General features: G+C 57.9%; 1 protein-coding gene across 2 annotated transcripts; it reads left to right on the top strand.

Annotated features, from left to right (window-relative positions):
* On the top strand, positions 1 to 27,760 carry MICALL1 (MICAL like 1). 2 transcript variants are annotated; one of them, XM_005207325.5, is made up of 16 exons: positions 1 to 472; positions 4,646 to 4,694; positions 5,165 to 5,306; positions 9,524 to 9,615; positions 10,677 to 10,819; positions 12,271 to 12,716; positions 14,838 to 14,895; positions 15,580 to 15,941; positions 17,322 to 17,737; positions 20,879 to 21,013; positions 21,565 to 21,691; positions 21,834 to 21,924; positions 22,078 to 22,151; positions 24,531 to 24,645; positions 24,819 to 24,865; positions 25,948 to 27,760. In XM_005207325.5, the coding sequence occupies exons 1-16, from the start codon at positions 327 to 329 to the stop codon at positions 26,067 to 26,069; spliced, it is 2,565 nt and encodes an 854-aa protein (XP_005207382.2). In that variant the 5' UTR covers positions 1 to 326; the 3' UTR covers positions 26,070 to 27,760. The 2 variants fall into 2 exon arrangements, with proteins under 2 accessions (XP_005207382.2, NP_001179995.3); NM_001193066.3 differs by having other exon boundaries at positions 327 to 472; positions 9,527 to 9,615.
* The last annotated feature ends 188 nt before the right edge of the window (positions 27,761 to 27,948 follow it).

The following is a 27,948-nucleotide window of genomic DNA, read 5'->3' on the forward strand; positions in this document are numbered from 1 at the left end:
AGGACGCCCAGGGCCGGCCCACAGCGAGGGGAGCGGGCGGCGGTGAGTAGGCGGCGGCGGCCGGCCGGGCCGGGCCACGCGGGCGGCGGCCGCTTGGGCAGGTCCGGGCGGGCAGCCGGCAGCCGAGCCAGGACCCTGCGCCGGGAGCCCGAGCGAGGACTCCCAGGCCGCGGCCCCGCCTCCTCCCCGCCTTAGAGCCCGCCGCCCGCGGGTCGCGCCCCGAGCTCCTAGCGGCGCCGGGGCAGAGCCCAGCTGCAGCCGCAGCCGGAAACCGGCCCGAGCCGAGTCTGCGGGTGAAGTCCCCGGGCCCGAGCCCCGCGCAGCTCATGGCGGGGCCGCGGGGTGCGCTTCTGGCCTGGTGCCGCCGCCAGTGCGAGGGCTACCGCGGCGTGGACATCCGCGACCTTAGCAGCTCCTTCCGGGACGGCCTGGCCTTCTGCGCCATTCTGCACCGGCACCGGCCCGACCTGCTGTGAGTGCCGGGAGGGCGGGCGGCCGGGGCGCAGGGCGGCGCGGGCTCGTTGCTGGGGACCCCCCGCCCCCCTCAGTGACGCGGAGCCGGGGCGGTGGCAGACGCCGCCCCCAGAGGCCGAGACGCCCACCCTTCGGCGGGCCCCCGGCGACTTGCGGGACGCCGAGACCCTCCGATCCAGGGCACCCCTCCCCCACTTGGCCCCTGACCCCGCCCACTGGAACACTGAACCCGCCCCGCGTGCTGGTCCCTCTACCGGAGGCCTGGCCCCGCCCACAGGGCACTGATTTCCGCCAAAGGGACACCGAAGCCCCCCAGGCATTGACTCTTTGAAAAGGCACCCGCGCCCTCCTCCGGGACCCTGGGCCTTTCTTACACTAAACAGGAGCTCTGAGCAGCCCCCTACCCGTTCGGCATTGAGGTTCCCGTTCTCTTTGTGGGGCCCCCTTGCTTTGATTCCCCTGGGCCATCTCTTCTCCAGGGCACTAGCACAGTGCCTGGCACAGAGGAGTCCCTACGTTAGCAGAGGTCAGATGAATGGATGGAAAACCCCTCCCCCCAGGACACAGCCCTGCCTCCCAGGCGTGTGCCTCGTGACCCAGCTGTCCTCCATGGGGCAGGGAGGCTGAATGAGCAACCCCTAAAGGGCTGCTCCAGGGTGTGAAATGGCCCCTTCTTGCCCTCAGCTGCCCAGTTCCCAGGCTCCGTTGGAGAAGTTGACTTGGGGTTTCTGCTCCCTCTACCTGGGGCCCTGGAACCTCTTCCACTCATTCATTCATAAAACACTACATGCTTATCTGGCACTTGCTGTTCCTTGTACTTCTGGTCTCATCTGCAAACTGGGGACAAGAGTCATGGTCCTTGCCTGTCTTGCTTACAGCCCCTCGGATGGGGCTTCCCTGGCAGGGTCTGGAACCTTTTGTGTGTCTGTTCCACCTTCAGACCTGTGCTCCCCAAAGACAGCACCTGGGAGGCTTTGATGAAGGAGAGAAGGAAGGGAAGGATGACCTCAAGGTTCGATAGTGCAGGTGCCCTTAGTGTATTCTGTACCACGTGGTACCGTGTCTGCGGGTGGTGGATCAGGCCCTGGGGTGGGCCCTGGAGGAGAGGGTGTGGGTGTAGAAGTGAGATGGAGATGTAGGTGGGCCACTGTCTGCCGTGGGGTATGTGACATGGGGTAAGGGGGCTTAGGAGCCAGGGCTTGAAGATGGAGAAGAAGGGCACCCAGACTGGACCCACAAATTAGAGTGGAGGCCTGCAGGGGTCTTCTGTTTTGGCTGGAGGGCAGGTGGTGAGGCAGGGCCAGTGTGTGAAACGACTCAAGTGTCAAGCTAAGCTACATCATGGACTTGAGCCTGCCAGCCACAGAATGCAGGCTGCTTGGTTTGTGGTCAGCTCCTCCGTGTCCTAGGTGTGGCAAAACTAGTAGATCCCATCGGGCATCAGTTTCCTCACCTGTAAAGTGGGTTTGACAATAAGACCTAACCTCCCAGGATTGTTGTGAGGATGAACGTTCAGTTAACATTAGTGATTGTAAGTAGTGTTATTAGGCAGGAAGGGATGATGCAAGTGTCTTATTCTTTCATTTATTCCCAAAAGTGTCTGCAGAGTTATACTCTGTGCTGGGCACTGAACCTGGTAATGGAAATAGTTTCCAATCAACCAAGAGACAAACCCTACACAGTCTCCTATGGCCTGTGGGGGTGATAGACATATAAGCAGTGCTGAGAAGTCCACGTGGGAAGTGCTGTGTCAGAGGGCCAGGCTGGGGTGGCCTGGTCACCTCATCTTCAAGGAGATCGCAGGAGCCGGGCCAGGGAAGGGCCTCCCAGGCAGAGAGGATATCCTGAGCAGAGATACAGGCAGCGCTGTTGGAGGCCGTAGCACAGGGCGGGGAAAACCAGAACATGTGGCTGGGCCAGAGTGCTTAGGGCCTCCTGCAGGCCAAGGAGGGTGGGTGGGGCCACAGGGAGGGACGTGGCATTAGTGTGGAGCAGAGGGGGGCTTCCCTCTTGAGAAGAGATCCGGAATCAGGTCCAATCATTCATTTGCAAGGCAGGCCAGCATCTGGGCTGCCAGCCCATTGCACAGGATAAAAACTTGAGGCCCAGGTCCTACGTGAGGCACAGAGAGGACCTCAGTGATGGGTAGGGGAAGATCTCCATGAGAATAGGGCTGGGGTAGGGGTGCGGACAAGCACTATCTTCTTAAGTGGTTCAGGCTGCTGGAGTGGTGGGCCCAGGCCTCTGCTGGGGGTGGGGGGTGGCTGGCCCATCCGCCCTTTCCCAGTTGAGGCATCTTTAAGCTCCCTTGCGGGCAGGACCAGGTGGGTTTCATTTTTGTGCTCCTCATCTCCCCCATGGCCAATAGAACTTCCCAGGCCTTTGAAAACTCTCAGGAAATAGGCTTCCCAACCCCAGGTGTTGATTAGGGGCCAAGGTGGGGGAGGGAGAAGAAGCAGAGGAAAAATTGTAGCATCCTGGGGACCTTTACAGTTTTCACGCTGTTGCCATCATGTACGCATTCAGTAGACATTCATGGAGCGCCTACTGAGTACCAGGCAGTGAGGAGAGTGTTGGGTGCATGGGGTGAACAAAAATGTGACCCCAGCCTTGAAGGAACACTGCTGGGGCGACTGCAGTCCAGGGCCCTGACAAGTTGCTTTTGTCTCATTTGGCCTCAGAACAGGCTTTTGTTGGGAGCTGGGGTGGTATCATAACCCTAACCCTCACCCCAAGGTTTAGAGAGGTTGTGTGTAGCTTGCTCAGGGTCACACTCTGAGGCAGTGGCGAAGCAGGGGGAGGAGTTAGGGACCCAGTTGAGGGGAGGAGGAAGCAGCCTGGCCAGAGGTGGAAAATGGAGCTGAAGTGCATACACAGCCCCCTCCGCCTCCCAGCCCACCCCACCCTGGGCCTTGGGACAGCTTGCAAGCGACCCCCTCCTATCTCGGCCCAGGGTTCACGGCACCTTGGACTCTGCCTGTAGGTGAGCAGGAGGACGAGGGCTCTCTTGCGTCTGCAAGGCCTGCCTCCACCCATCCCGGTCCTCCCCACCAACCTGGGAGGTGGTACGAGGCTTCCCCCAGTTTGCAGATGGGAACACAAAGGCCGCAAGGACTGTTGACTCGCCCCAGGTCACGAGGCCTGGCCTGGAAGAGCAGGGCCTAGGACCCAGACTTGGGAGGCCGCGCTGGCCGGCTGCGGCCTCTGGGCCCACGTCTCTCAAGCAGTCAGGCTGCAGTTTTCAGCCATAGAAGGACAAGACCCAGGAGGCTGCTGAGCAAGCAGGCTGGGCCTCCTCCACCGGTTTCAGCCGCTCCAGCAGCTGGAGCGGGCAGGTGGGGAGTGGGGATACCCACAGCTAGGGTCCCCTGGCAGGCCCTGCCACTTCTCACCTGTCCCAGCTAAGAAACTGGGACACCCTTCGCTGCTCCCCCACGGAGGGTTCCCCCAGGAGCGGCCCAGCTGGGTCAGCCAGCCATTTAGTGCCGGCAGCTCTGGAGAATATACCATTTCCAGGCTGGTTCAGACTTGTTCTATTCCTGGCCCCATTAAAACAACATTCCTCTTTGGGCTGGGTTAGGGATTCAGGAAGCTGGGGTGGCTTCTCCAGGTTTGTGGCATGCAGTGGAAGGACGAGAAATGCAGATTCCCACAGTGGCTACCTCTCCCCACAGTGGCTTCCTCTCTCTGGACCTCAGTGTCCCCATCTGTAAAGTGGGGTGAATACCTGCCAAGTAGAGCTGAAGACAATTGAAGGCAGGCGCTCAGCCCAGTGCCCAGAGTGAGGTCAGCAATCCATGGCTGTCCCTCTCGTGACGAGCCTTGGACTTGGTCTTAGTGTTTATGTTTGCCACCGAGTCAGGACATGGCTTCTTGGGGGATAAACTTGAAGCTGGGACTTTTTCAGCCCCACCCCTTCCGCGTGGATTTCCAGCCTCTACCTGGAGGCCTCCTGGGACAATGAGCTCTTCCTCTCTCCCACCTGGCCACCCCTACTCTTTTAGCCTGTGCTTGTTGCCTCAGTTTCCTCCTCGACAGCCCACGGATGCCTCCCCGAACCCTGCTGAAGCCCAGGCTAGTTGGGATAAGGTCACCTCCCCTGGTCACTCTACACCCATGGCCCTGCCCCCTGCTCAGTGCTCCTCCCCCCCCGACCCCTTTTCTCTTGCAGAGATTTTGATTCACTTTCCAAGGACAATGTCTTCGAGAATAACCGTTTGGTGAGTCCCCCAGGCAGATAGAAGCCCACAATGAGGCTGTGTGTTGTGCGGGGCAGGGGCGGGGCGGGGGGTGTTTATTGGAGGGCAGGGGTCTTGCGGAACAGGAGCCGATCAAGGGGCTCCTGGAGCAGCTGTCCTGCCCTGGGGCCCTGGCTGCTCTTCTCCCCAGCCCCTGCTCCCTTCTGTCTGGCTTGTGCCTGGAACACCAGCCCTTCCCCACTCCAGGTCACAGTGTGGGGCCAGAGCTGCGGGGAGCCCAGTCACCCCTGCCCTGGCCCCCTCATCCCTTGGAATGAGGCTGGGCCTATGCAGGGTGGCACCCCCTGACCCTGCCTCCTCTTCCTCTTACTGCTGTGGCTGCTTCTGATTCCCACCCTGCCCAACTTCTCCCTCCCCTACACCTGCCCCCATCCCCACCCCTCTCCCCTACCCCAAACCTTCCCTGACCCTGACATCTGCCCCCACCCCAGGCCTTTGAAGTGGCCGAGAAGGAGCTGGGCATCCCTGCCCTCCTGGATCCCAATGACATGGTCTCCATGAGTGTCCCCGATTGCCTCAGCATCATGACCTACGTGTCCCAGTATTACAACCACTTCGCTGGCTCCGGCCCAGGTGAGAGGGTGCCCCAGGTGAGAGGGTACCCTCCTTAGGGGCGGGGCCCTGGGAGTGTATCATCTGTTTTCTGAGCTGAATACAGGGTGCAGGCAGGCAGCCCATCATTCATTCACCATCATTCATCCACTCACTGAAATATTTATGAGTAAAATAACACTGGGCTGGGTCCCCAGGGATTACAGCTGTGAAGGAGATCACTGCCCTCAAGGAGCTCACAGTCTGGTGGGAGAGACAGACCACAAACACGTGAGCTAGTCACTGAGCAAAATAATGGCAGAAGAGGGACTTCCCTTGGCGGGCGTGTGGCTAGGACCCCTAGTTTCCACTGCTGGGGGCTTGGGTTCCATCCTGGGTCAGGGAATTAGGATCCTGCAAGCCATGTGGTCTTGGCAAAAAAGTAAAAAGCAAAACAAAACAATAGTGTCAGAGGAGACAAAGCAGGGCAAGTTTATCCGCTGTCTGGGAGTTCACCTCGCTGGCTCCTACCCTCACTTCCTGTTTACAGACACTTCCCTGGGTTTTTTTCTCTCCAGCCAGGCAGTGATCCTGTGGGGCTATTTGGCTTCATCTTTCCCAGCAGTGACCTTCACGGGCTGAGAACTGAGAAGCTGGGGAATTGTGGGAGGTGGGGTAAAGGAATGGGGGTGGGGGATACAAGGGTATTTCTCTGCCCTGAGTCAGGTGGCTACTGAATCTTCTGCATGGAGCGTCCCCATGCAAGAGTCTCTCCTAGACCCTAACCTTCCGTGGAGAGGACATGGGCTCAGAGAGGGGAAGCGAGGAGCTCAAGGTCACACAGCTGGAAAACCAAATCCGGGTGTCCTAACTCCTGCACTGTGTCACGGCTGTCATGGGTCCTGTGGGCCCTGCCATGTCATTCCTTCCTCCTGCCTCTGCTCTCCATGTGGACAGTCTTATCCCATCTCTTAAAAAAAAAAGTCAGGGTGTTTTTGGTTTGTTTGGAGTAACACATGCTTACTGTAGAAAATTTGGAACATAGAAAAAAGCGTAACAATTTGAAAATTAAAATACTCTGTTACTCCCCATCTTTCCCATAATGCTAGGGATTAATATTATAATTGAACAAATAACATTCTGTGTATTTGACTAGAAATCAAAATGAAAGTATTTCTCAACTGCTGAGTCTTTGATGAGAGGCAGCCTGGTGCCTTTTACTGTCTGGGTGACAGTGGGTCACGTGGTCACCTCTCAGCTTAGGGTTCCCTTTGCAGTGAGGACAGAATAGCGCCCAGGGGACTTCCCTGGTGATTCAGTGGCTACTCTCCCACAGCTAAGAGTTTGCATGTCACCAGCTAAAGATCCCGTGTACCACAGCTAAAATCCAGGTGCTCAGTCGCTTCAGTCGTGTCCAGTTCTTTGCGACCCCATGAACTGTAGCCTACCAGGCTCCTCTGTCCATGGAATCCTCCAGACACGAATATTGGAATGGGTTGCCATTTCCTCCTCCAGGGAATCTTCCCGATCCAGGGATCAAACTTGCATCTCCTGCGTTGCAGGTAGATTCTTTACCCACTGAGCCACCTGGGACCTGGCACAGACAGATAAGTAAATAATAAATTTAAAAAAGAGGAAAGAACAGCGCCCACCTCACAGGGTTGATGAGAGTAAGTGAGGAAGCGTGAACCTGTGCCTGGCCCTTCTTTAGGACCCAGGGTTACTATTATTATTATTATTTTTATCCACTGGTTAGAGTTTAGCTTGCTCACCTAGAATCACAGTTCAGTCTTTTCTTCTGGAGTGTTCCTGGTGGCCGAACCCCAGTCTCCCTCTACTAAGCTCTTCTTTGGAGGGCCACCTCCTGGGACCCTGTGGGTGGGTGGGTGGGTGGCGAGGACCCTTGGTAATAGTATGCCTCACCAGGCATCCTGGGGGTGAGGTCACTGAGGTGACCCAGTTCCCCCAGCTGTGCCTGGGTGAGAGCACCCTGTGGGCCTGCGGAGATTTCTTGTCACTAAAGGCACAGCTTGTGCTTTCCATGCAAATTGGTCCCTAAATGCAGAACATTTTTATCCCACCTGCTGCTCAACCAGAGGAGGTGCAGGGAGGTGTTCCAGCCCTGGAGGCGAAGCTGGCATTTAGCCTCCACCAGATGGTCGTGTTCTGTACTCTCTGGGCCAGGGAAGGGACTTCAAGGGTAAATTTGCCCAGGCTTGACTGTCTCTGCACTGGGTACCTTGGGAAGCTGGCCGTAGCTGAGATACCACCGTGCCGTGCTGCCTGTTCATCTCATGCCAGAGCTCTGTGGTTGCTGGTGATCTTGGGCACATCAGCTGACCCCTGACCTCCAGGAGCCGCCGTGGAATCTAGAACCAGTGTGTGAGGGAAGGAAGCCCAGTGGCTGAGGGAATCAGAGGAGGGGTACCCCCCACCTGCCCCACCCTAGGGTGACAAGGGCTGTATTATCAGGATGAAGCCCAGTTTCTTAGCCAGGCTCCTGAGGGCCTCTCCCCACTTAGCTTAAGCCACTCATTGCCCCGGGTTGTAGTCACACTGAATTTCCTGTGCTGCTCTGAATATATCACATTCCTTTACTGCTCAAGTCTTTCATCATGGTGATCCTCTGGTCCCTGTCCCCTGCCTCCTGTGCCCTGGCACATTCTTTCCTACTCATCCTCTCATCTCCACATTTTGCCTCCTCCAAGCAGCCTGTCCTGAGGTACTCCAGGTGCTCTTGTAGCTCCATACCGCATGGTGAACGCATAAGACTCTGGTCACAGTATCTCGATTACTCTTCTTTCCCCTGTAGACCATCTCTGTTGAGTCCACAGCTGCCTGACTCCAGCACCTGGCACTTACTCATTCATTTAACAAATATTTCTTTCACTTCTACTGTGTGCCCGGCACCGTGTGAGGTGCTAGGGAGAGAGCTGAGAATGACACAGACTCAGAGCTTGCGGTCTAAAGGATGGGCGAGGGAGAGAGAACAAAGGAGTGAATGTAGTTTCAGATGAGCCGGATAAGGAAACAAAATAAGGTAATGGTATAGAAAGCAATGAGAGGAGGAAGTGGCTATTTTTGGTGAGTAGTCAGGGAGGGCCTCTCTGAGGAGGTGACAGTTGAGCTCAACTTTGAATAAGGAGGAGAAGGAAGTCGTGTGAAGATCTGGAGAGGAATATTCCAGGCAAGGGGGAAGCAAGGGGCCTGTGTGCTCCAGGGGAGTGAGGGGGAAGGAGGAGGTGAGGACGGTAGGGGGTACGGTGGGAGATAGAGTGGGCCGCAAATTTTTGACCATGACTCATGGTGAGCAATGTGTTTCCCATTAGAATCCATGTTGATGTACACATTCTCCCCTTACAATACGAGATACCTGCGGATATTTTCTTCTAATTCATCTTTACAATATGCTGGTTACAGTCCACTCAGTTGATTTCAGGGTCTGTTAATGGATTATGACCCCAGTAAGGAAGTTGGATTTTTTTTTTTTTGGTTGACAGCTTGCGGGATCTTAGCTCCCCAACCGGGGGTGGATCTTGTGCCCTGTGCAGTGGAAGCACAGAGTCCTAAAGCGCACTGGACCACCAGAAAACTCCCTGGATTTTATTTTTAAGAATTATCATATAGCAGCATTGACTTTGTTTTCTTTTTGTATACAGTTCTCTGAATTTGTGGGCATTATTTTAATCCCTGGGTACAGAGTAGGTGCTCAGTGGAGATTTGCCGAAGTAATGACGGGGCAGTCTTGGAGGAGGCGGGTGGGGTAAGGGCTAGGTTTCTTCCAGCTGGAGGGCATGCAGGCAGGGTTCAGGGCTGCAACTGGCCACCTGGGCAGGGGCAGGGCAGCTCCTCAGGAGCTCCCAGGGAGCCAACCCATCTTCCTGAAGCTTCAGGCTGGCACTGTGTGGTTCCTCCCCTCTCCTTTCCTTCACCCGCTAAGCCTGGTGGGAAGGAAGCCACCTGTCCTTTCACATACTGGGCACCGTTGGTCCTGTGCTGTCCTCATGGCTTACTGTTCACACTGCTCTGGCTGGTGGGATGCACGTCCCACTCTGTGGAGGCTCGGCGAGGTTGGGTACCTTGCCCTCCGCACTTAGCTTGGCAGCAGAGGCGTCCCATGTGTCTGTGTGAAATGGGAGCCTGGTCCCACTGCCTCGGGTGGTTCACCCTCAAGTGGTGGCCGGGGAGCCCAAAGCTCAGGCCAGGTTGGGCCTCCAGAGTCTCCAGCTGCCTCAAGGCCCCCCTCTCTGGTCTCTCAGCAGCCGGTGTCTCATCACCCAGAAAGGGCCTGGTGCTGTCCTCCCCGCCATCCGAGGCATCTACTCCCGCGGACCCAGGAGACAGGGCTCAGGTAGGCAGTTTCTGGGGGCTGGGGAAGTGAGGGTGGGGGCGGGGACAGCTGCCACTGCCGGGTTCAGTGGGTGTTCTCAGGCCCTTTCCCGCTGGCTTTGGAAGTAGAGGTTCATAGGTCAGGGCAGAGGGCAGGGGCAGGAGACGGCAGACCTGGGAGGGGCACAGAGCATCCAGGGCACTGACCCTCCATCATGGGACTGGCAAGACTGACACATACCATACAGCAGAGTCTTCCCTTGATTCTCAGGAGACTGAACTGTCAACCTCCTAACCTGATTCCGCTTACTCCTCCCAACAACCCTGGGAGGCGGGTATTGTGTCTGATGTACCGAGAAGGACACTGAAGCCCCAAGAGGTTTGGCCTCTTGTCCAAGATCTCTCAGCTGGGAAGTGCGGGTCACGCTGTCAGTTCCGACATCTCATGGGGTGATCCCAGACTTTCACATCTGGACAGCACTTCCCAGCATGCAAAGGGCTTTCCCCACCTGCTCCCATCTAGTGCTTGCTGGAGGAGCTCCTGAGGGGCAGGGAGCCTGGCCCAGGGTGGGTGCCCAGTGAGCATGTGCGGGGCTGAGACAGGCGGGGTTATAGAATTCCACTGGGCAGGTGCGGACCCAAGGCCCAGAGATGGAAGCAGCTTGCTCAAGGTCACGGTGCTTAGAAGCTGAGAAACAGATTTAAATCTACTTGGCTCTGGTTGGGGAGACAGAGGCAGTCAAGGTGGGCCTCGGAGGACAGTCATCTGTCAGGGAAGGTTCACCTGCAGGGACAGGAGAAAGGCTCATACAGCCAGAAGCTGCCTTCTTGCAGAGAGAGCCCCAGAAACTGGAAGCCAAGCTTTTTTTGTTTCCATCCTGACTCAGTGAGCTTGAGCAAGTCTTTCCCTTTCTGGGCTTCCTCAGGGGTGAAACATTGACAGTCTCCCACCCTCTGCCCCTCCGGGGCTCTAGTGGAGCGGATAGCACCGTGCACACTCGGGGGACGGCCACCATTAGAGCGGGGAAACAGGGTGTGTTCTTGAAAGGGCTGGCGACCCTAACCGCACCCCATTCCCTGCAGGGTGAGGAGTGCTCCTCGGGCAGCCTGTCGAAGCAGGGCTCCCACCGGACCCCCAGCAGCACGTGCGCTGCCTGCCAGCAGCACGTGCACCTGGTGCAGCGTTACCTGGCCGACGGCAAGCTGTACCACCGGCACTGCTTCCGGTGAGCGGGCGGGGCGGGGGCGCCCCGAGAGTCAGCACCACGGGCTGCCAGGCCCCTCGCCACGCTCTTCGTGCTGGAGCATCTTTCTTATCGCCATTTTACTGATGAACAAACAAACTGGTGAAGGGAGAACATTATTGGCTCAGTCCCAGAAGTAGAGACAGAAACGGGGCCAGAGCTCTTCGAGACTAAGTACCTGATGCTGATCAAGGTACAGAATAGGCTTTAAAAGCCTGGAGAAAAGAAAGCACTTTTAAAATTTTCATTTTACTTGTAGTTTTCTCTTCTGTTTTATTTTGCTTTTGTGTTTTCTAAAAAGAAAGCAGTTAAAAAAATCATAGTAACAACTTGCTTTGAATGTGTGGTTCCCGGGGGAAGTGACAGTTTAAAGAAACTTGAGTAAGAGGCAGGGAATATATAAATAGCTTGGAGAATGTATGGAAACCGTGTTACAGCTGAATAGTCAATGAAAACCAGTGAACGGGAGTTATAGCATGTATTCAATGAAAACCAGTGAACGGGAGTTATAGCATGTATTCAGTGAAAACCAGTGAACGGGAGTTATAGCATGTATTCAGTGAAAACCAGTGAACGGGAGTTATAGCATGTATTCAGTGAAAACCAGTGAACGGGAGTTATAGCATGTATTCAGTGAAAAACAGTGAACGGGAGTTATAGCATGTATTCAATGAAAACCAGTGAACGGGAGTTATAGCATGTATTCAATGAAAACCAGTGAACGGGAGTTATAGCATGTATTCAGCTATGGGTGTGTGTGTGTGTGTGTGTGCGTGCCCGTACGTTCAGGTGTAGTGGCTGGACCTGAAACCCAGGCACCTGATTGCAGAACTGAGGTGTCATGAGGGCCAAAATCTTGAGAGAAGGAACCACTGCATTGACGCTGTCATGTCTGGCTGTCAGGACAGTGTTTTAAAATCTTTCTATGGTAACCATCAGTAAGGCACGTTTGACACCGTGACCAGTCGTAGGTACATCCGTGAAATCAAATTTGCGTAAATAGATACACAACCGGAATTAGGTTCATAAAACAAGTGTGATGCACTCTGTTACATGGTACTTTATTCTGTTTCATAGAAAAACAAAACAAATGGTTGGTTGCAAACCACTAAAGTGATTTTTTGAGGCACTAATGAGCGGTGGCTTGCATACTGGATGGAACCTCGAGGGGGGAACCTTTGCTTCCTCTTGCAGCAGAAACTGAAGGCATGTTTCACAACTATGGTGTTGCTTTCACGTGGTTTTATTGTTCTGCTCTGATTCTGACAGTTACCTTTTTCCTTTTCCGCGGGCAAGTTATGAGTACTAAGACAGGATCCGGCTGGCAGCCGGGAGGAGGAGAAGGTACAGCTTTGGCTGCTGGAGAAGGGGTAGCCAGCACCCTGGGCTGGTTATGTTGACCCCCTCCCCCCGACCCCTCTTCTCGCTGGCAGGTGTCGGCGGTGTTCCAGCACCCTGCTCCCCGGAGCTTACAGGAATGGGCCAGAGGAGGGCACCTTCGTGTGTGCAGAGCACTGTGCCAGACTGGGCCCCAGTGGGCGGTCAGGGGCCAGGCCTGGAACCCCGCCACAGCCAAAGCAGCAGCAACTTACAGAAGAAGCCAAGGAGGTGGAGGGCGGCAGCCCCAGCCCTAAGGCGACTGCAGGAGCCGAGGCGGACGTGCCCAAGGCCAGCCCCGAGGGCCGACCCCAGGTCCCCACCAAGCCCCGGGTTCCCGGCAGACCACAGGAGCTGGCCAGCCCCCCGGCCAGCCGCCCCACACCCGCCCCCAGGAAGGCCTCCGAGAGCACAGCCCCGACGCCCCCCACCCCCCGGCCCCGGTCCAGTCTGCAGCAGGAGAACTTGGTGGAGCAGGGAGGCGGCAGCGGCCTGGTGAACGGTGAGCGGGGATCCCGTTGGGGCTGGGTGCTCCCTGCGGTGTGGCTGCTGTTTAAATGTCCCTGTGCCGGGGAGTATCCGTGGGGCCACACTGTCTGTGCCTGTGTGTGATGGATATGCCGGGGGCGGCTGTGGCACCGAGGTTACTAATTCATGCAGCAAGTTGTCACCGAGGCCCCTCTGCACGCTCTGTTCTCCGTGCTGGGGGATGGGACGTAGAACCCCGCCTCCGGCCTGGACCGCCCCCTTCTGTGTGCCCCAGGCGTGTGTTCTTTTGTGTCTGTCTTGTGAGCTTCAGTTTCGGGGCGTGTAGCGAGTGCACACCACAGTGCCTGTGTCCCCAGTGTGTCTGGGACTCTGTGTGTCCACACTCAGGTGACCTCCCCCCATGCCCAGCCTGTGTGTTTGTCTACAGCTGGGTGTCTGGCAGGGGCTGCTCAGGGGCTGGGGGGCGGGGGAAGCTGTGTCCCCTGGTCAGGTGTACCCTGGGGTGCTCCCCAGCCTGACCTCCTGCCCTGCAGTAGAGATCTCTGCCTCACCACCCCGCCCCATAGAATCTTCCCACGTGACCTCCCTGGGCTTCATGAGCTCATAGGAACAAGGTTCTTTGCAACCCGAGACATGCTGGGCAACTCTTATCTGTAGAGGCCTGGGGGAGGGAGGCTCCCTGGTTTCCTCCCTCTGGGGCTTATTCTGTTCCACGCTCATGGAGACTGGTTCCTGAGCTGGGCGTTCAGACCTATTTGTGCCTCGGAGGCGCTGCCGGTCTCAAGGGAGAGACAGACAGACAGACAGACAGACACACACACACACACACACACAAGGATTTCAGTAGAATGTAAGAAGTCTTTTTAGATGGAGGAGCATGGAGAAGGAAATGGCAACCCACTCCAGTACTCTCGCCTGGGAAATCCCATGGGCAGAGGAGCCTGGCAGGCTACAGTCCATGGTGTCGCAAAGAGTCGGACACGACTTAGTGACTAAGCAACAGCAATAATGAGGGGTAGTGGGTGGTGGTATGATCTGATGAAAGGAGATTCAGAGCTGAAACTTGAGGGGAGAAAAGGGGGTGCACAGAAAGAAGCAGTGGGGGGCAAGGAGGACCCTGCCCCATCCCCACACTCGGTGGCACTAGGGCCATGGGAGAAGACACAGCCTGACTTGAGCGGTTGCAGGGAAAACTGTGTCTTCAGGGGACAGTCAGGTTGCTAGCACCAGACTGTGAAGGGAGCATTCAGGATACCAGTGATTTATTTCACTGATGAAGGGTCCAGGGACTAGGAAGGAGTAGGAGACAGGAGTAAGGAATGTCTGGGGCCTGGACGACAGTGCCCAGTGTCAGTGGTTCTGCTCCTTGTTGTACTGGAGGCCCTAGTCAGCTGCAAAACACGAGAAAAAAGAATGAGAAAGAAAGAAAATGTTATTTTCAGGTAATAAAATTGTCTAATGAGAAAATATTAAAAGAATCACACAAGTATAAGATGAATGTACTCAATGTCACAGAATTGTGTACTTTATTTAAAAAGTTACATGCGCTGTGGAATCCTGTTCTACTTCATGTTATATTTATTTTACCCTTTTGTTTAACTGTGAGGTTTTTGGTAGACGTTTTTTTTTTGAGGAAATTGAAGTTGATTCTAAATTGTATTACATGAAGGAATAGAGAGTCAAACATTCCTAAGGGGGGAAAAAAAACAGAGGAGCAGAGGCTACTGTGGAATTCACGGAGGACACTGGGGAGTCAGGGGAGGCTTTCAGGAGGAGGTGACCTCGCGCTGAGTTGAGACAGTATTTCCTGTCCACTTTGGAGAAGTGTCAGAGGGGCACTTGGGTTCCCCTTCCTTAACTGAAATACACTCTCCAGGTGTCCTGGCCTTGTGGCTCTGACCTTCTCTACCTGTTACCTCTGGTGTTTTATCTAATCTCCCCGAGCGCTGGGCTGGGGAGGCGCAAGGGTGCAGGGGAAGTTGCCATGGCCACCTGGAGTCCACTACCTGCCGGGTGGGATGGAAGGGCACTCCTAGCTGAGGCAGGCACTGAGGTTGGCTCCCTGACTGTTCCACTCTACCACTTGGCTCACAGCCACCCATGAAGGCCTGTCTCACTCTCCTCTCCCACCTAGGGAAGCTGCAAGAACCCCCCATCCCCAAGCCCAGAGGGACCCCCAAGCTGTCAGAGAGGTACGCTGGCTCCGAGGGCTTTCAGGGCCCTGGTGGGGTAGGGGGGGTGGGAATACCCCTTGGGGGTCTGGGTCGGCAATAAGGCCATGTGACCCACCAGTGCCCCCTCCCGCAAAGAGGGGGGTGCTCCTCTCTGGTGGGCAGGAGCCTGTGGCCACACCCCCTTCCTGTGTGGCTCCCCCGGGACCCTCTCCCCGTGGGCGGCAAGGCCTGGTAGCAGGCTGCCTCGGGGGTCCCTTAATCTCCCCAAGCCTCCACTGCGTCTGGAGTGTGGGAGGCCTAGGCCTCCTAGAGTAGTTTTAAGAGTCAGTAGCAGAGTATAGAAAGGCCCAGCAAAGCTCCATTGTATGCCAGACTCAGAGCCTCCACCCCCTGGAACCCCATGTCACAGGCGAGGAACCTCGATTTCCAGTTCTTTGGGAGCTGTGCTTTCCCTGAATGGTCCCTGGACAAGAGGGCAGGGGGTGGAGAGAGACAAAGAGAGGCAGAGGGAGGGGAAGAGAGAGGGCCCCCCACTCTTTCCATTTGGGCTTTGGGCCCAGACAGGCCCCACCAGGCTGGGGTGGGAGAGGGGAAGGGTGCCATGTCTGACCCACCTGCTGTGGGATGCACTGTCCGGGGAGAGAAGGACGCTGCCCCTCCTTGCCTGCTCATGGGTTCTACCTCTTCTTGGCCTCCGTCCAGGACGCCAGCCCCCAGGAAAGACCCGCCGTGGATCACACTGGTGCAGGCAGAGCCAAAGAAGAAGCCAGCCCCCCTGCCCCCGAGCAGCAGCCCCGGGCCGCCGCCGGGCCAGGAAGGCAGGCAGGTGGAGAACGGGGGTGTGGACAAAGCAGCCCCATGGGGCCCGGAGCCCAAGCCCTACAACCCCTTTGAGGAAGAGGAGGAAGAGCCCCCCGCTGCACCCAGCCCGGCCCCCGGCCCTGCCCCGACCCCCCCGGAGTCCACACCCAAGTCGCTGCACCCCTGGTATGGCATCACCCCCACGAGCAGCCCCAAGACGAAGAAGCGCCCTGCCCCGCGAGCACCCAGCACATCCCCCCTCAGTGAGTGCCATTCCTGGGAGCTCCCCGGAGAGCTGGGACCCTGGGGTTGGGCACCTGGGTGAGCGCAGGGCCCGGGAAGGGCAGGGGTGCTGTGGGACACCCCGTCCAGGTCAGGCGCTGTGTGTGCCCTCAGTTAATCAGAGCAAACCCGTGGGGTAGGTAGCGTACTCTGTTTTGCAGGTGAGGAAACTGAGGCACAGAGAGGGTGAGTGACTTGCTCAAAGCCGCACAGCACTTAAGCAGTGGAGGCAGAATTTGAACCCAGGCTCTCAAATCTACTCTCAACCCTTCATAACCCACCTTGTAGGACGGTTGTGAGAATTAAATGTGTTAGCCATTGATGTGCTTATTAACACAGAGTCAGGCTTGGGGAAGGTGCGCGACAGGGTTAGCTCCAGTCCTGCCCGTCCAGTCTCTGCCCTCCAGTTCCAGGCGCCTGAGGCTCTGACCTGGCTGTGGGACTCGGGCGCTAGTGACTCTGAGCGGTTCGTCCCCTGTGTGTGTCCTCAGCCTCCCCGGAAGATGGAGGTGGTGGGCCAGCCTGGCCCTCCGCCTGGCCCTCCCTCTCACCATCCTGCAGTCTTCTCGGGCCCAGTGCCGGTCCCCTTCCATCACGGCGGGGCTCCAGCTGCCTTGGAGACCTCAGTGAGAGTTCCTTAGACAGTGAGGCCGAGAGCACTCTAGAGATGACAGGAGGCCGGTGCTCAAGTGGTCCAGGCCCCCCCCAACCCCTGCTAGGGCCCTGGGACCCTCCAGCTGAGCCTGGTGGGTTGGCTGATTGGAGGTGGTGGGCGGATGGTGGAGGCAGCCAATGGGATGAGCTCTGAGTCAGACACAGCTGGGTCCAATCCCAGCCTTTCTCTCCAAGTCTGTCCTCTCACCTGGAAAGCACAGATGATACTTTGAAGTGTGGCATCCGTCATCCTTGAGGCTGAAAGTGGCGCAGGGCAGTGCCTGGCCGGGAGCCGCCTGCTCCTCCTCCCCTGTTGCTTTCCCTCCACCTCTGCTCAGTGCGAGGCCTTTTCGCCTTTTCAATTCGGCTTTCTTTGGGTCAGATCAGACGTGGGAGGGGAAGCGGAGGCTGCAGCCACGCTAGAGGAAGAAGCAAGAGCCATAAGGAAACCAGGGCTACAGCTGCATCACGAGGCACAGGCCAGAGCCCAGAGTGTGCGGGATGAATTTGGGTGATCTGCCTGCCAGTGACCTTGGTCCTGTCCCACCTTTGCTATCCTTGAGGCTCCGGCCTGCCTGCCTGGATGTGGAGGACTTGGGTTTCCTGGGCCACCTCTCACTTCATGTCGAGAGCGAAGTGTCAGGCGAGGCCAGAGGGCCTGTCTCTGGCCCCTCGCTTGGCACCCACTTGCGGTTTGGTTTGTGCAGCTCTCCATGCCTCCCGCCTGTCCCGCTCGGAGCCGCCCTCGGCTACCCCGTCGCCAGCCCTCAGTGTGGAGAGCCTGTCGTCCGAGAGCTCTAGCCAGGCCCCCAGTGAGGAGCTCCTGGAACCGCCCGTCGTGCCCAAGAGCTCCTCAGAGCCTGCTGTCCACGCCCCTGGCACCCCTGGGACCTCTGCCAGCCTCTCTGCCAACTCCTCCCTGTCCTCTTCCGGGGAGCTGGTGCAGCCCAGCATGGACCGGACGCCTCAAGCCAGCCCTGGGCTTGCCCCCAATAGCAGGGGCAGCCCGGGTCCCCCGCCAGCCAAGCCCTGCAGTGGCACTGCCCCCACCCCCCTCGTGCTGGTTGGAGACAAGAGCCCTGCACCTTCCCCTGGAACCTCATCCCCGCAGCTGCAGGTGAAGGTGAGTGTCTGCTGTCCTGTCTGGTGGATGTGGGCCTGGTCTCGGGGCAGGAATGTCCAGGGCTGGCCATCGTCGCTGGCCCTGACGTGTCGGGTGACCTTGGCTCTGCCATCTGGCCATTCATCACTCCATGCATTGAGGCACAGCTCCCTCTCAACATCCTTTCATCCGCTGGCCAGACCTCCTGTTCATCTGTTCAGCTGTCCACTTGCCCGACCTTCCGTGTCTTGAGGCATCCAGCTCTAATTTACCTGCCGAGCCCATGCACATGCCCGTTGGAGACACACACACCAGCCTCCACTCACCCACACATCCTCTGTCTGCTTTCCATTCACTGAAGCCCTATTTGTGCCAGAACCTGGCACAGCATCATTGAGACCCTGTCCTTGCCCTCCAGGGGCTCACCCTCTGCTCAGGGAGACAGGCCTAGACGATTGTCCATCCACCTGGGGTAGAGAGCACAGAGGGGAGGGGATGATGCTCTTCTTGGGGTGGTGTTCCTTCTCCAGAGACCTCAGTCTCCCCTCCTATAGGACGGGGCTGATGGTGTTCATGGAGTGGCTCCTGTGTGCATGGGCCGGCCTGGGCTCCCGGGGTGATGGCTGTGGTGGTCCTTGTCCCCAGGTGCTCACAGCCAAGTTGGGGGTGGGGTACCGAGACGACTGTGCCTTGTATGGAGTTTGTAGTGGGATGGACTTGTAGAGGAGGGGTCAGCTCTCAACAGGCAGAGGGCCCAGGAAATGGCTTTACTGGGAGCTTCTGCGGTGGCCACTGCGGGGGTACAGACGACCCCTGCTGCCGCTCCCTTCCCAGGCCCCCTCCCAGGCCGGCCCCACACTCTGTCCCCTCTGGGGGCTGCCGTGGGCACCCACCCCCGGCAGCTCGTTTTCCAGATGACCTTTGTGACTGGTGGAGCACCTGTTTCTCAGGGCCCTGCCAAGAACCAGGGGTCACCGGGGGCAGGACATTCCTCTGGGCACCTAGTTTACCAAGAGGTCTCTCTTTGCGCCATCAGGGTCTTTTCTCTCTCTTTTTTTTTAATATTTATTAAAGGACCAGAGTCCCTTTGTGCCACCAGGGTCTTTTTTTTTTTTTTTTTAAATATTTATTTATTTGGCTGTGCCAGGTCTTAGCTGCGACACGTGGGGTCTTTAGTTGCGCCATGCAAACTCTTCGTTGCTTCATGTGGGATCGAGTTCTCTGACCAGAGATCGCACCTGGGCCCCCCTGCAGAGTCTTAGCCACTGAAGCAATAGGGAAGTCCCGGAGCCACCAGGTTCTTTTTTAAAAACTATTAATTATTTTTGGTTGTATTGGGTCTTTTTTGCCGCGCCCGGGCTTTCTCCAGTTGCAGGCGCGGGGGCTACTCTGTTGCGATGTGCCGGCTTCTCAGTGCGGTGGCTTCTCTTGTGGCCGAGCACAGGCTCTAGGCGCATGGGCTTCAGGTGTTGCAGGACGCGGGCCCGAGAGTGTGGGCTTCGGTAGTTGTGGTGCACAGGCTCGGCTGCTCCGAGGCATGTGGAATCTTCCTGGACCAGGGATCGAACCCGAGTTCCCTGCATTGGTAAACGGATTCTTAACCACTGGACCACCGGGGAAGTCCACCAGCAGGTTCTGATCCTGCACTTTCTCCCGCACTCTGCAGTCCTCTGAGGGCCCGGGGCTCACCCGCCCTGGATGGAGGGTGGCTCCAGGCCGGCTGTAGTCCTGATCTGACCAGCCTGACGGGATAAGTCTGCAGAGGAGCCTGAGCTGTTGGTTTGTGCACCTTTCAAATGTCATTTACCCTTCTTTGGTCTGGGTGACCACCCCCAGCCCAACTGTCACCACCTGCTGTGTGACTTGGACAAGGTCCCGCCTTTTCTCTGGGCCTCCATATGCTCTTAGGGGTCCCAGGGTTCTTTGGTCAGGGGGTGGAGGAGAGAGCTGATTTTGAATCCCCCCATCCCCCCTACAGGCAGCTGCCCATTTCCTGCCCTGGGGTGTGTGAAGGGTTGGTTTGAAGTTCTGTGGCCGAGAACCTTTGAGGGACTTGGGGCCTTCGGGCTGTCTGACCTTGCTGAGCTGCTCCAGGTGCGATTGTGGAGGGTGACGGCAGAGCCCCAGGGGGGCTTCCTTCTGGGGTGCCCCATCCCTTACCCTCACCGTAGGACTCGGAGGGAATCTGAGACAGTGAGGGCAGGAGACAAGGCCCTTGGGTGGGTGCTACCCTGTGGGGACCAGACTGTCTCCTCCCAGCCGCACCTGGACTCCTGCGTCAGCTCCCAGAGCAACTTCCAGCCTCAAAGAACTCCCCGTCCCCCACCTGAGCGGCTGGCACAGGTGAGGTGAGCAGCTCTCCCCTCCCCCCTCCTCCCCCAGCTCTTGGAAAGCCAGGTCCGCACTCCTGGGAGCACTCCGTGGCCTCAGGGACACCTGTTTCTGATGAGCTGGGGGAAGTGGTGGGAAGATGCTGGCACTGCCCTCATGGCAGGCAGGGCCTGTTTCTGTGCTGGGCCTGCCCGCTCTGCTGGCCTCAGAAAGGACAGAGATCTCCCTGGGGAGGAGCAGTGTAGGATGGGGGCCTTTCCTGGGTAGGGCAGAGGCTGCCTTCCTCTACTGAAAGTGGGATCCCACTTTTGTACTTCCTGGCTGGGCGACCCTGGGCAAGGCGCTGAGCCCCGTAATCCCTGCTGGGAAAGGGGTGTTTGTGAGGCCTGGGTGAGCTACTGTTGCTTCGTCCTGCCCTAAATTGCACGTCCTGACCACTGCCCTCAGCGCCGGAGGGCTGCCTGGCCTGAAACAGACCAAGTCACACTCCAGCTTGGGCCCTTGGGAAGAACATGACCATGGGCCAATTACTTAACCCCTCCAAACTTGAGTTTCCTCACCTGTAAGATGGGCAGACACGACCCACTTTGTGGAGTGGTTGTGGGAATTAGACAGGCATGGAGAAAAGTACCCAGTGTGGCAGCTGCACGTGAGAGGTGCTGGGAAGTGGAAGTCTTTGTTGAATGACGGGGAGCCTCAGAGTGGATGCTGGGAGATTCTGCCTGATTCCCACCCGCCCTGCTTTCCATGGCCCCACGTGATCAAGCTCCCAGGGTCCTACTGCTCCTTCCTGACTTACTAATATCTTTTGTCATGTTTCCCTGCCTTTAGTCTTCTTGCAAGGAGAATCCTTTTAACCGGAAACCATCACCTACAGCATCACCAAGTGTAAAGAAGGCCACCAAGGGCTCAAAGCCAGCGAGACCACCTGCCCCAGGACATGGCTTCCCACTCATCAAACGCAAGGTATCTGCTGGGAGCCCCAGATACCTGTCTGCCTGGGCTCTGGCCCCATGCTTTGGCGGCCTCAGGCTTCCTGTGGGACCCTGTGACAGGGTGGTCCGTCTGGGCAGCTTCCCTGAGAGGTGGGAGGGGGCGTGCCTGGGAGGCCCAGGTGGGAGATCTGACTTGCAGCCAGGGAGAATTTTGAGCACATCAGCTGCTCTGACCAAAAGCACTGGGTGATCCATTTAAATGGTTACTAATAATAGTGCAAGGATCAAAGCGTTCACATGACATACTTCTACTTAAACAGCTTAAGAGTGTTCCTGGTTTCTCTCTCCTTTGGGTCACTTTCTCATATTATGATGTCCTTTCTGGAGTGGCAGAGGAGGGGAGGAAATTGCCAAGAGAGGCAGAAAGTTGTGTCACCCTCTGGGCATGCCTGATGGCACTGGGACCCAGGGCATGGGGTGTGGGACAGAGCCTGGGAGGCCAGCACTGGCCAGAGGGAAGCTCCTGGTGGCAGACAGGTGGGAGGGCGGGCTGATCGCAGGTGACTGGGCACTGTTGGGCAGGTCCAGTCCGACCAGTACATCCCCGAGGAGGATATCCATGGAGAGATAGACACCATCGAGCGCCAGCTGGATGCCCTGGAACACCGTGGGGTCCTGCTGGAGGAGAAGCTGCGTGGTGGAGTGAACGGTGTGGGGGCTGTCGGGGGCTTGGCAGGGGGTGGGGGGCACTCAGGTGGGGGAAGCCTCTTCCCCAGGGTGGGAGCCTCCATGGCTCCTTCGAGGATGGGGACGATTGCCAGCCCTGGCCTCAGTGAGCACCTGGCTTGCAGAGGGCCGTGAAGATGACATGCTGGTGGACTGGTTCAAGCTCATCCACGAGAAGCACCTGCTGGTTCGGCGGGAGTCCGAGCTCATCTACGTGTGAGTCCTGCCTCCCCTCCGTCCCCGCCTGGCTCTCCTGACCCTGAATCCACAGAGCTCAGGACTGAGAATCTTCGCTTTCTTGCCGCATCAGCTCAGGGCAGGGCAGGCAGCCAGGGCAGAACTAACAGTCACCTTCTTCCCACCTTCCAGCTTCAAGCAGCAGAACCTGGAGCAGCGGCAGGCCGACGTGGAGTACGAGCTCCGGTGCCTTCTCAACAAGCCAGGTGATGGCGGCCACTCCCCGACCCCGGTCACCTGCCCTGGGGCCTGGTGACACGGAGGCGTGGGCTGGGGAAGGATGGACAGAGCCCTGATGGGGAGGCCTGGGCAGACTGTGGGAGAGGGCCAGAGGACATGGCGGAAGGTGCTGTCTGGGTCCTAATAGGGGGTTAATAGACTCAAGCCAAGACGGGAGAGGGGACCCGCATGGGGCTGTGACATCTGTGTGTCGGATGACAGGCCTGCAGGGACCTCTCCAAGGCCAGGAGCAGACTGACCTTTTTTGGCCCCCTCCCCCTCCGGAAGGTGTGGGTGGGTAGGTCCTGGGGTGTAGGGTTGGGGGCGGTCAGCCTCCAGGGCCTTGGGCTGCCTCAATGGGTGAGGGAGAGCATGTGTCTGTCCTGGGGCAGCTCTGGGCTCATGGCCGTTAGGTCAGAGCGTGGCAGGACTCTGCTGGTGCAGGGAGGGCCAGTGGGAGGGCCCCCTGCACAGCGTGGCTCAGAGCGACTCTGGGAGGGAGGGATGGGGGAGGGGCTGGGCGTGGAGCCACACCATCCTGTGCGCTGCGGGGACTTGCTGGTGCCCTTATGATGTGTGTTGGCTGCACATCCCAGGCTTGGCACGCAGTCTCAGTGGCTCCACGTGTGACACAGGAACAGAGGTGCCCACCTGGGAGGGTGTTCTCAGGACCAGAAGATGGGATGTAGAAATGCACTGCGCCCTCAGAGGGGCTGATGCTTACTACGTGACCAAGTTGGGGTCTGGCCACGACATGGTGTGAAGCACAGATGTGGGCTGAGAGAGACCGCAGGACTGTGGCACGTTCAGAGGCAGGAGCCAGGGCTTTTGACCACTTCCTCTGGCCCAGGTGGATAGGAATCATTGTTTCCCATTGAACAGATGAGGAAATGGAGAGCCAGAGAGTTTGAGTCTATCCCCTTGGTGGGGGAGCCGGGCTTCTTTCCGAGTCTGACTTGGCCGTGTGCCTGCACACACGCAGTCCCTCCTCCTGGCTGGGATGGTAGCCCTGCTTTCCCATTGACTGGGCAGCTCTGGAGGCTGGATGAGACTCAGAGTCAGGAATGCCCCTGGGGAAGTCACAGAATGTCCCAGCCCTCCACTGCCCTCTGTGAGTCATTCCCAAATCTCCAGAGGCTGGGGCGTGGCCACCATGCCGAGGGAGCCGCAGCGACACCTTGTGGCCAGAGAGGGGCCCGCACCTCTGTTCTCCAGGCCAGCCTGGCCCTGGGCTTTTTGTGTGTGTGTTACTACTGCAGTCCTGTGTGAGACGGCAGTGCATCCTGGGCTTGTCTTCCTGTCCTGGTTGTCGCCTTTGGAGGGTGATACTGGTTTAAAGGCCCCAGGTGGGCTGGAGATCCGTAAGACACTGTAAGGGCTGTAGCTTGGGGACATGGGGCTGCCTGGAAATAGGCACTGACTCCACCCTTGCAGTGTGACACTGGTCAAGGACTTAGCTTCCCTGAGCCTCAGTTTTCCCCCATGTAGGTTGCAGACATAACTTACCCAGATTCGAGAAATAGCAGAGTAGGTTTTGAACTGGAGTGATGACTCTGAAACCCACATTGTCCCCAGAACTATGCTGCGCCATTGGTCTGTTTTGGCAAGAGGAGGCGGTGTGGGTTTGGGGCATGGCTGAGGGGTGAGGAGGCCTGTAGTGGCAGATGTTGTAGAAGGAAGGTCATATGTGGGGGCATCCGTCCCCCAGAAGTCTGCAGGCTGGGTCAGAGGAATACCAAGGAGCAGGTGGGTCTCTGAGGCTGTGGTTCTATGGGATGGCCTGGGTTCTTGAAATCAGGAGACTGGCGGGGAGGGCAGCAGGTGTCTGAGATATCAGGGACACTTCCTGGCAGGTCTCCCAACCCCCAGGGTCCGTTCTAGTCCACCCTCCTTCCTGGCATTAGATGGGTGTCCGAGGATGCCTCTTGGGTCACACTGCTTCTCCTATGTGTTCTCCCTGGGGTTCCCTGATATCTCCCCACTCCAGCCAGCCCGCCATCGGAAACTCTCAGCAGGCCCAGCCTGAATCCTGCCTCCCCCAAGAAACGACTTGGTGAACGCTGGTTGCATGAACGCATGAACATAAATGGGAAACTCTTGGGCCTGTGCTGGTCTCTGTTCGCAGAGCCTGTATTGTACTGGTCCTCTTGGAGCCCCCCTGGGAGAGTTTCTTTGGTAGGCAGACTGGTATTCTTTGTCTCTTCTGCAACAACCTCTATTTCTCCAAAAACTGTAATCTCCACTCATCTGGGCTCCTCCTTGTCCTCATGATGTCCAGTGTGGGGCTGGTCTGCAGCCACCTTAGCATTTAGGCGTAGGTTCCTCGCTTCCTGGGCCTCATGTCCCCGGCTTTTCTCCTTGAGCAGAAAAGGACTGGACAGAGGAGGACCGGGGCCGAGAGAAGGTGCTGATGCAAGAGCTCGTGACCCTCATCGAGCAGCGCAACGCCATCGTCAACTGCCTGGATGAGGACCGGCAGAGGTGACTTGGCTGGGGGCGGGGTTCCCGGGGCTTCTTTGGGGATGAAACCTTCACTGCCAACCATCCCAGCTCCCCCTTGCTCAACCTGTGTGGACTCAGAGAGTCTGGAGGGGCCTGAGAGATTATCTGGCCCTTCCTCCTGTGGGACACTCAGCTTCCCTGTCTCATTTCAGGGAGGAAGAGGAAGATAAGATGTTGGAAGCCATGATCAAGAAGAAAGGTGAGGCCCCTCCTGGGGCTCTGGCCTGTTTGAACTCTTGCAGGGTAGGGGGGAGCCGGTTGAACACAGAGTTGGAAGGGGCACCCATAGGGACAGTGTGTGCAAGCCTTTCTTTTGCCAAGAAGGCCATCTTTGGCCAGGAAGATGGGTGTGGGATGCCACGGTACCAACAAGGAGGGTGGTGGCTTATAGGGCCATTTCCCAGGGCATGTCTGCCTTGAGCTGTGCATTCCTCCTTGAGATCCATAGCTGGTTCAGGAGGGGTCTGTGGGTTCAAAGAGCAGTCACCCCCCCCGCCCCCCCAGCCCTTGGAGAAGATAGTGCCCAGAATTGTTGAGAGAGCACTGGACTGGGAGTCAGGAGGCCTGGGCCTTATCTTGGTTCCCCCAGTGACTCATTTTGCGGCCTTGTGGTTCCGTCTGGGCTCCAATTAGACTGGATTCTGGTCCCAGCTCTGACACGTCCCAGCTTGGTGGCTTTGTGCCAGCGCTTCACCCCTCCAGGCCTCACTATCCTTGTCTGCAGGATGGGGGTGACAGAGGCACCCACCTCCTGGGTGGGTGCTGAGGATGACTGAGATAACCTGTATAAACCACTTAGCCATGGCCTGGCACCCACAAAGAGCTTGGTTGGTGGTAATCTGTTTCAAACTCACATTTTCCTTGTCCATAATAAGTGAGGGACTGGGCCAGATGATTTCTGCGGTTTCTTCTAGCTCTGACAGTCAGTGTTTGTGTTGTGAGCCACAGAGCTATAGGGGAATAGAGGCTTTTAGAGATAAAACATCAGCCGTGCTCTAGGGCTCCCCAAATGCCTTCATGAGTGCTCATCTCCCAATCCCTGCCGAAATTCTGGGAAGGGGTGGGGTCCCGTCCTAGAGGTGAAGAACTGGAGACACAAAAGGATGAAGGGACGTGTCCACAGTTTCAGGCGACGTGGTGGTGGTGGTGGTGGGCTGAGACTGTTGGCTGCCACTCCCTGGCCATCACTACCACTCCCTGGCCCGCTCCAATCGACTGCCCTTTCCTGCCCCAATCGACTGCCCTTTCCCGCCCCAATCGACTGCCCTTTCCCTTCTGCAGAGTTCCAGAAGGAGACTGAGCCTGAGGGCAAGAAGAAGGGCAAGTTCAAGACCATGAAGGTGCTGAAGCTGCTAGGAAACAAGCGTGATACCAAGAGCAAGTGCCCCGGAGACAGGAGCTAACGGCGCGGGCTGCCAGCCGGGGATACCACCCTCCACTGGCTGCGCTCTGCGGGGCGGGGGTGGGGCTTCTGTGTCCCTTCAGGATCAGTCGAGAGGAAAGATGACTTAGGGGAGGGAGCCTCTGGGTGATGGCCTCTCCTTCCTCAGGGTCCTCTGGCTGGTCTGGGCCAAAGAGTTTTTCTTCCCTCTCCTCTGAGCCCCCTGCCTGGCTCCCCTGACTCCAGATGCTGTGACTGACCCCAGGAGCGAGCAGAGTCTCATCCCACGAGCCCCTGCCCTTGGTCCTGCTTGGCTCCTGTGCCACGTGCAGAGGGGAGCAGAGGGTCTGTCTGCCCATGGGGGTCTGCCCGTGGTGGACCCTCTGGCCTGGGTCTCCTGCCCTCTGGGCAGGTCAGCAAGCCAGGCTCGGCCACACTGGCCCCTTCCCGCTCCCCCCCGTCCTGGGTCTGAGTCCCTGTCGTCCTGTCAGGGCAGGCGGCCTTGCCTCTCTTTCTCCGCGCTCAGGAGCTCTATTTATGAAGTCTCTTAATTAAAGTTGGAAGTAGTTACTGTGTCCTCAAGACCCGAAGGGGCCTGATGGACAGACCCCTCCCTTTGTTCCTTGAAGTCTTAGGAGGTGCATCCCTCACCTCCCCTCATTCCGCAGGAAGTGTCCCTGCCCGAGACAGGGTGCTGGGGTGGGTGGGGTGCCTGAGAGCTGAGCCCCCCGAGGGAGGGCCTCGGGGGAGGCGGGCGGGCCCCAGACCAACAGCAGGCGGGCGTGTTGCCTGTAGGTGCTAACCCTGGCCCTTCACCCCACACCGTGGCCCCCGGCCCCTCCTGTAGGCTCTCCCCGCCACCCCAGGGCTGGGGTGCGGTGGACCCGCCCCTGGGTGGTCAGCGCCAGCCTGTCTCCTCACATGCGCCTGTTGTCTGTTCCCTCCCGACTTTGTCGCCTCCGAAGGACTAATGGCCGCTCACCCCGAGACGGCTGTGGGAGAGGAGGAGCCGATGGGGACCAGCACCTTCGCCCCAGGGGACGTGCCCAGCAGCTCTTGGGGCAAAGCACTGTTGCCATAAGCTATTTCCGGGGTGCCTTTAGGGCCCTTCCCTCAGCACGCCTCTGGGGAAAGATCACACTGTATTAACTTGAGAGGGTTTTCCTCACTGACAATAAACAGAGACCACCTCAGCTGCCAGTGCCTTGCAGCCCTGGGCCACCCTCCCCTTGCCAGGCCTACCTTCTTCCCTGCCTCCGCTGTGCCTCTTGGCTGGCATCTCCGCTGACCCAGGAGGGCGTGGAGGGGCTGTCCACTGCCGGGGGCCCTGGCCCCTCTCTCCCTGCCCCTGGGCAGGACGCCTTCTTCTGCAGGGACCAGTCTCTCCCTCCTTCCCAGAGGGACCAGACGGACGCCTCTGACCGTCTCCTTCCTGACGGGCCTGTTGACCTGCCGCTGGAGTCACCAGCTCCAGCGCCTTTCGGGGGCCAGGCAGGTGACACAGGCGAATCCAGGCTGGATGCGTCCTGCGGGGCGGCCCCGTCAGGCTGCCTTGGTGTCAGAACACCTGGGTGGTGGGGACTGGGGTGAACTGGGGTAGATACACTGAAACCAGAGGGGGAGGTTGTCCCTCACCCAAGTCAACTGTAGCCTGTGGGATGTGGGCCCAGTGGGGCCAGATCTTTGCATTTTTCAAAAGAAACTGGAAATCCAGTGGAGCGTGTGTGTACTTTGTAAAACTGACTTGAACTGAAATCAAGGGTACGTGCTACCATGTCCTTCAAGATAGAGGACGGCTGTCCTCCTCAGGTTGCACCCTGAGCCCTTGGCTTCTTGAGGGAGTGTGGACGCAGGCTTCCCGTGGAATGTTCCGGAGCCCCAGCCCTTGAGCTGGTCCTCTC

The sequence above is a fragment of the Bos taurus genome, chromosome 5 (genome assembly GCF_002263795.3).
Source record: "Bos taurus isolate L1 Dominette 01449 registration number 42190680 breed Hereford chromosome 5, ARS-UCD2.0, whole genome shotgun sequence".
NCBI classification, from domain to species: domain Eukaryota; kingdom Metazoa; phylum Chordata; class Mammalia; order Artiodactyla; family Bovidae; genus Bos; species Bos taurus.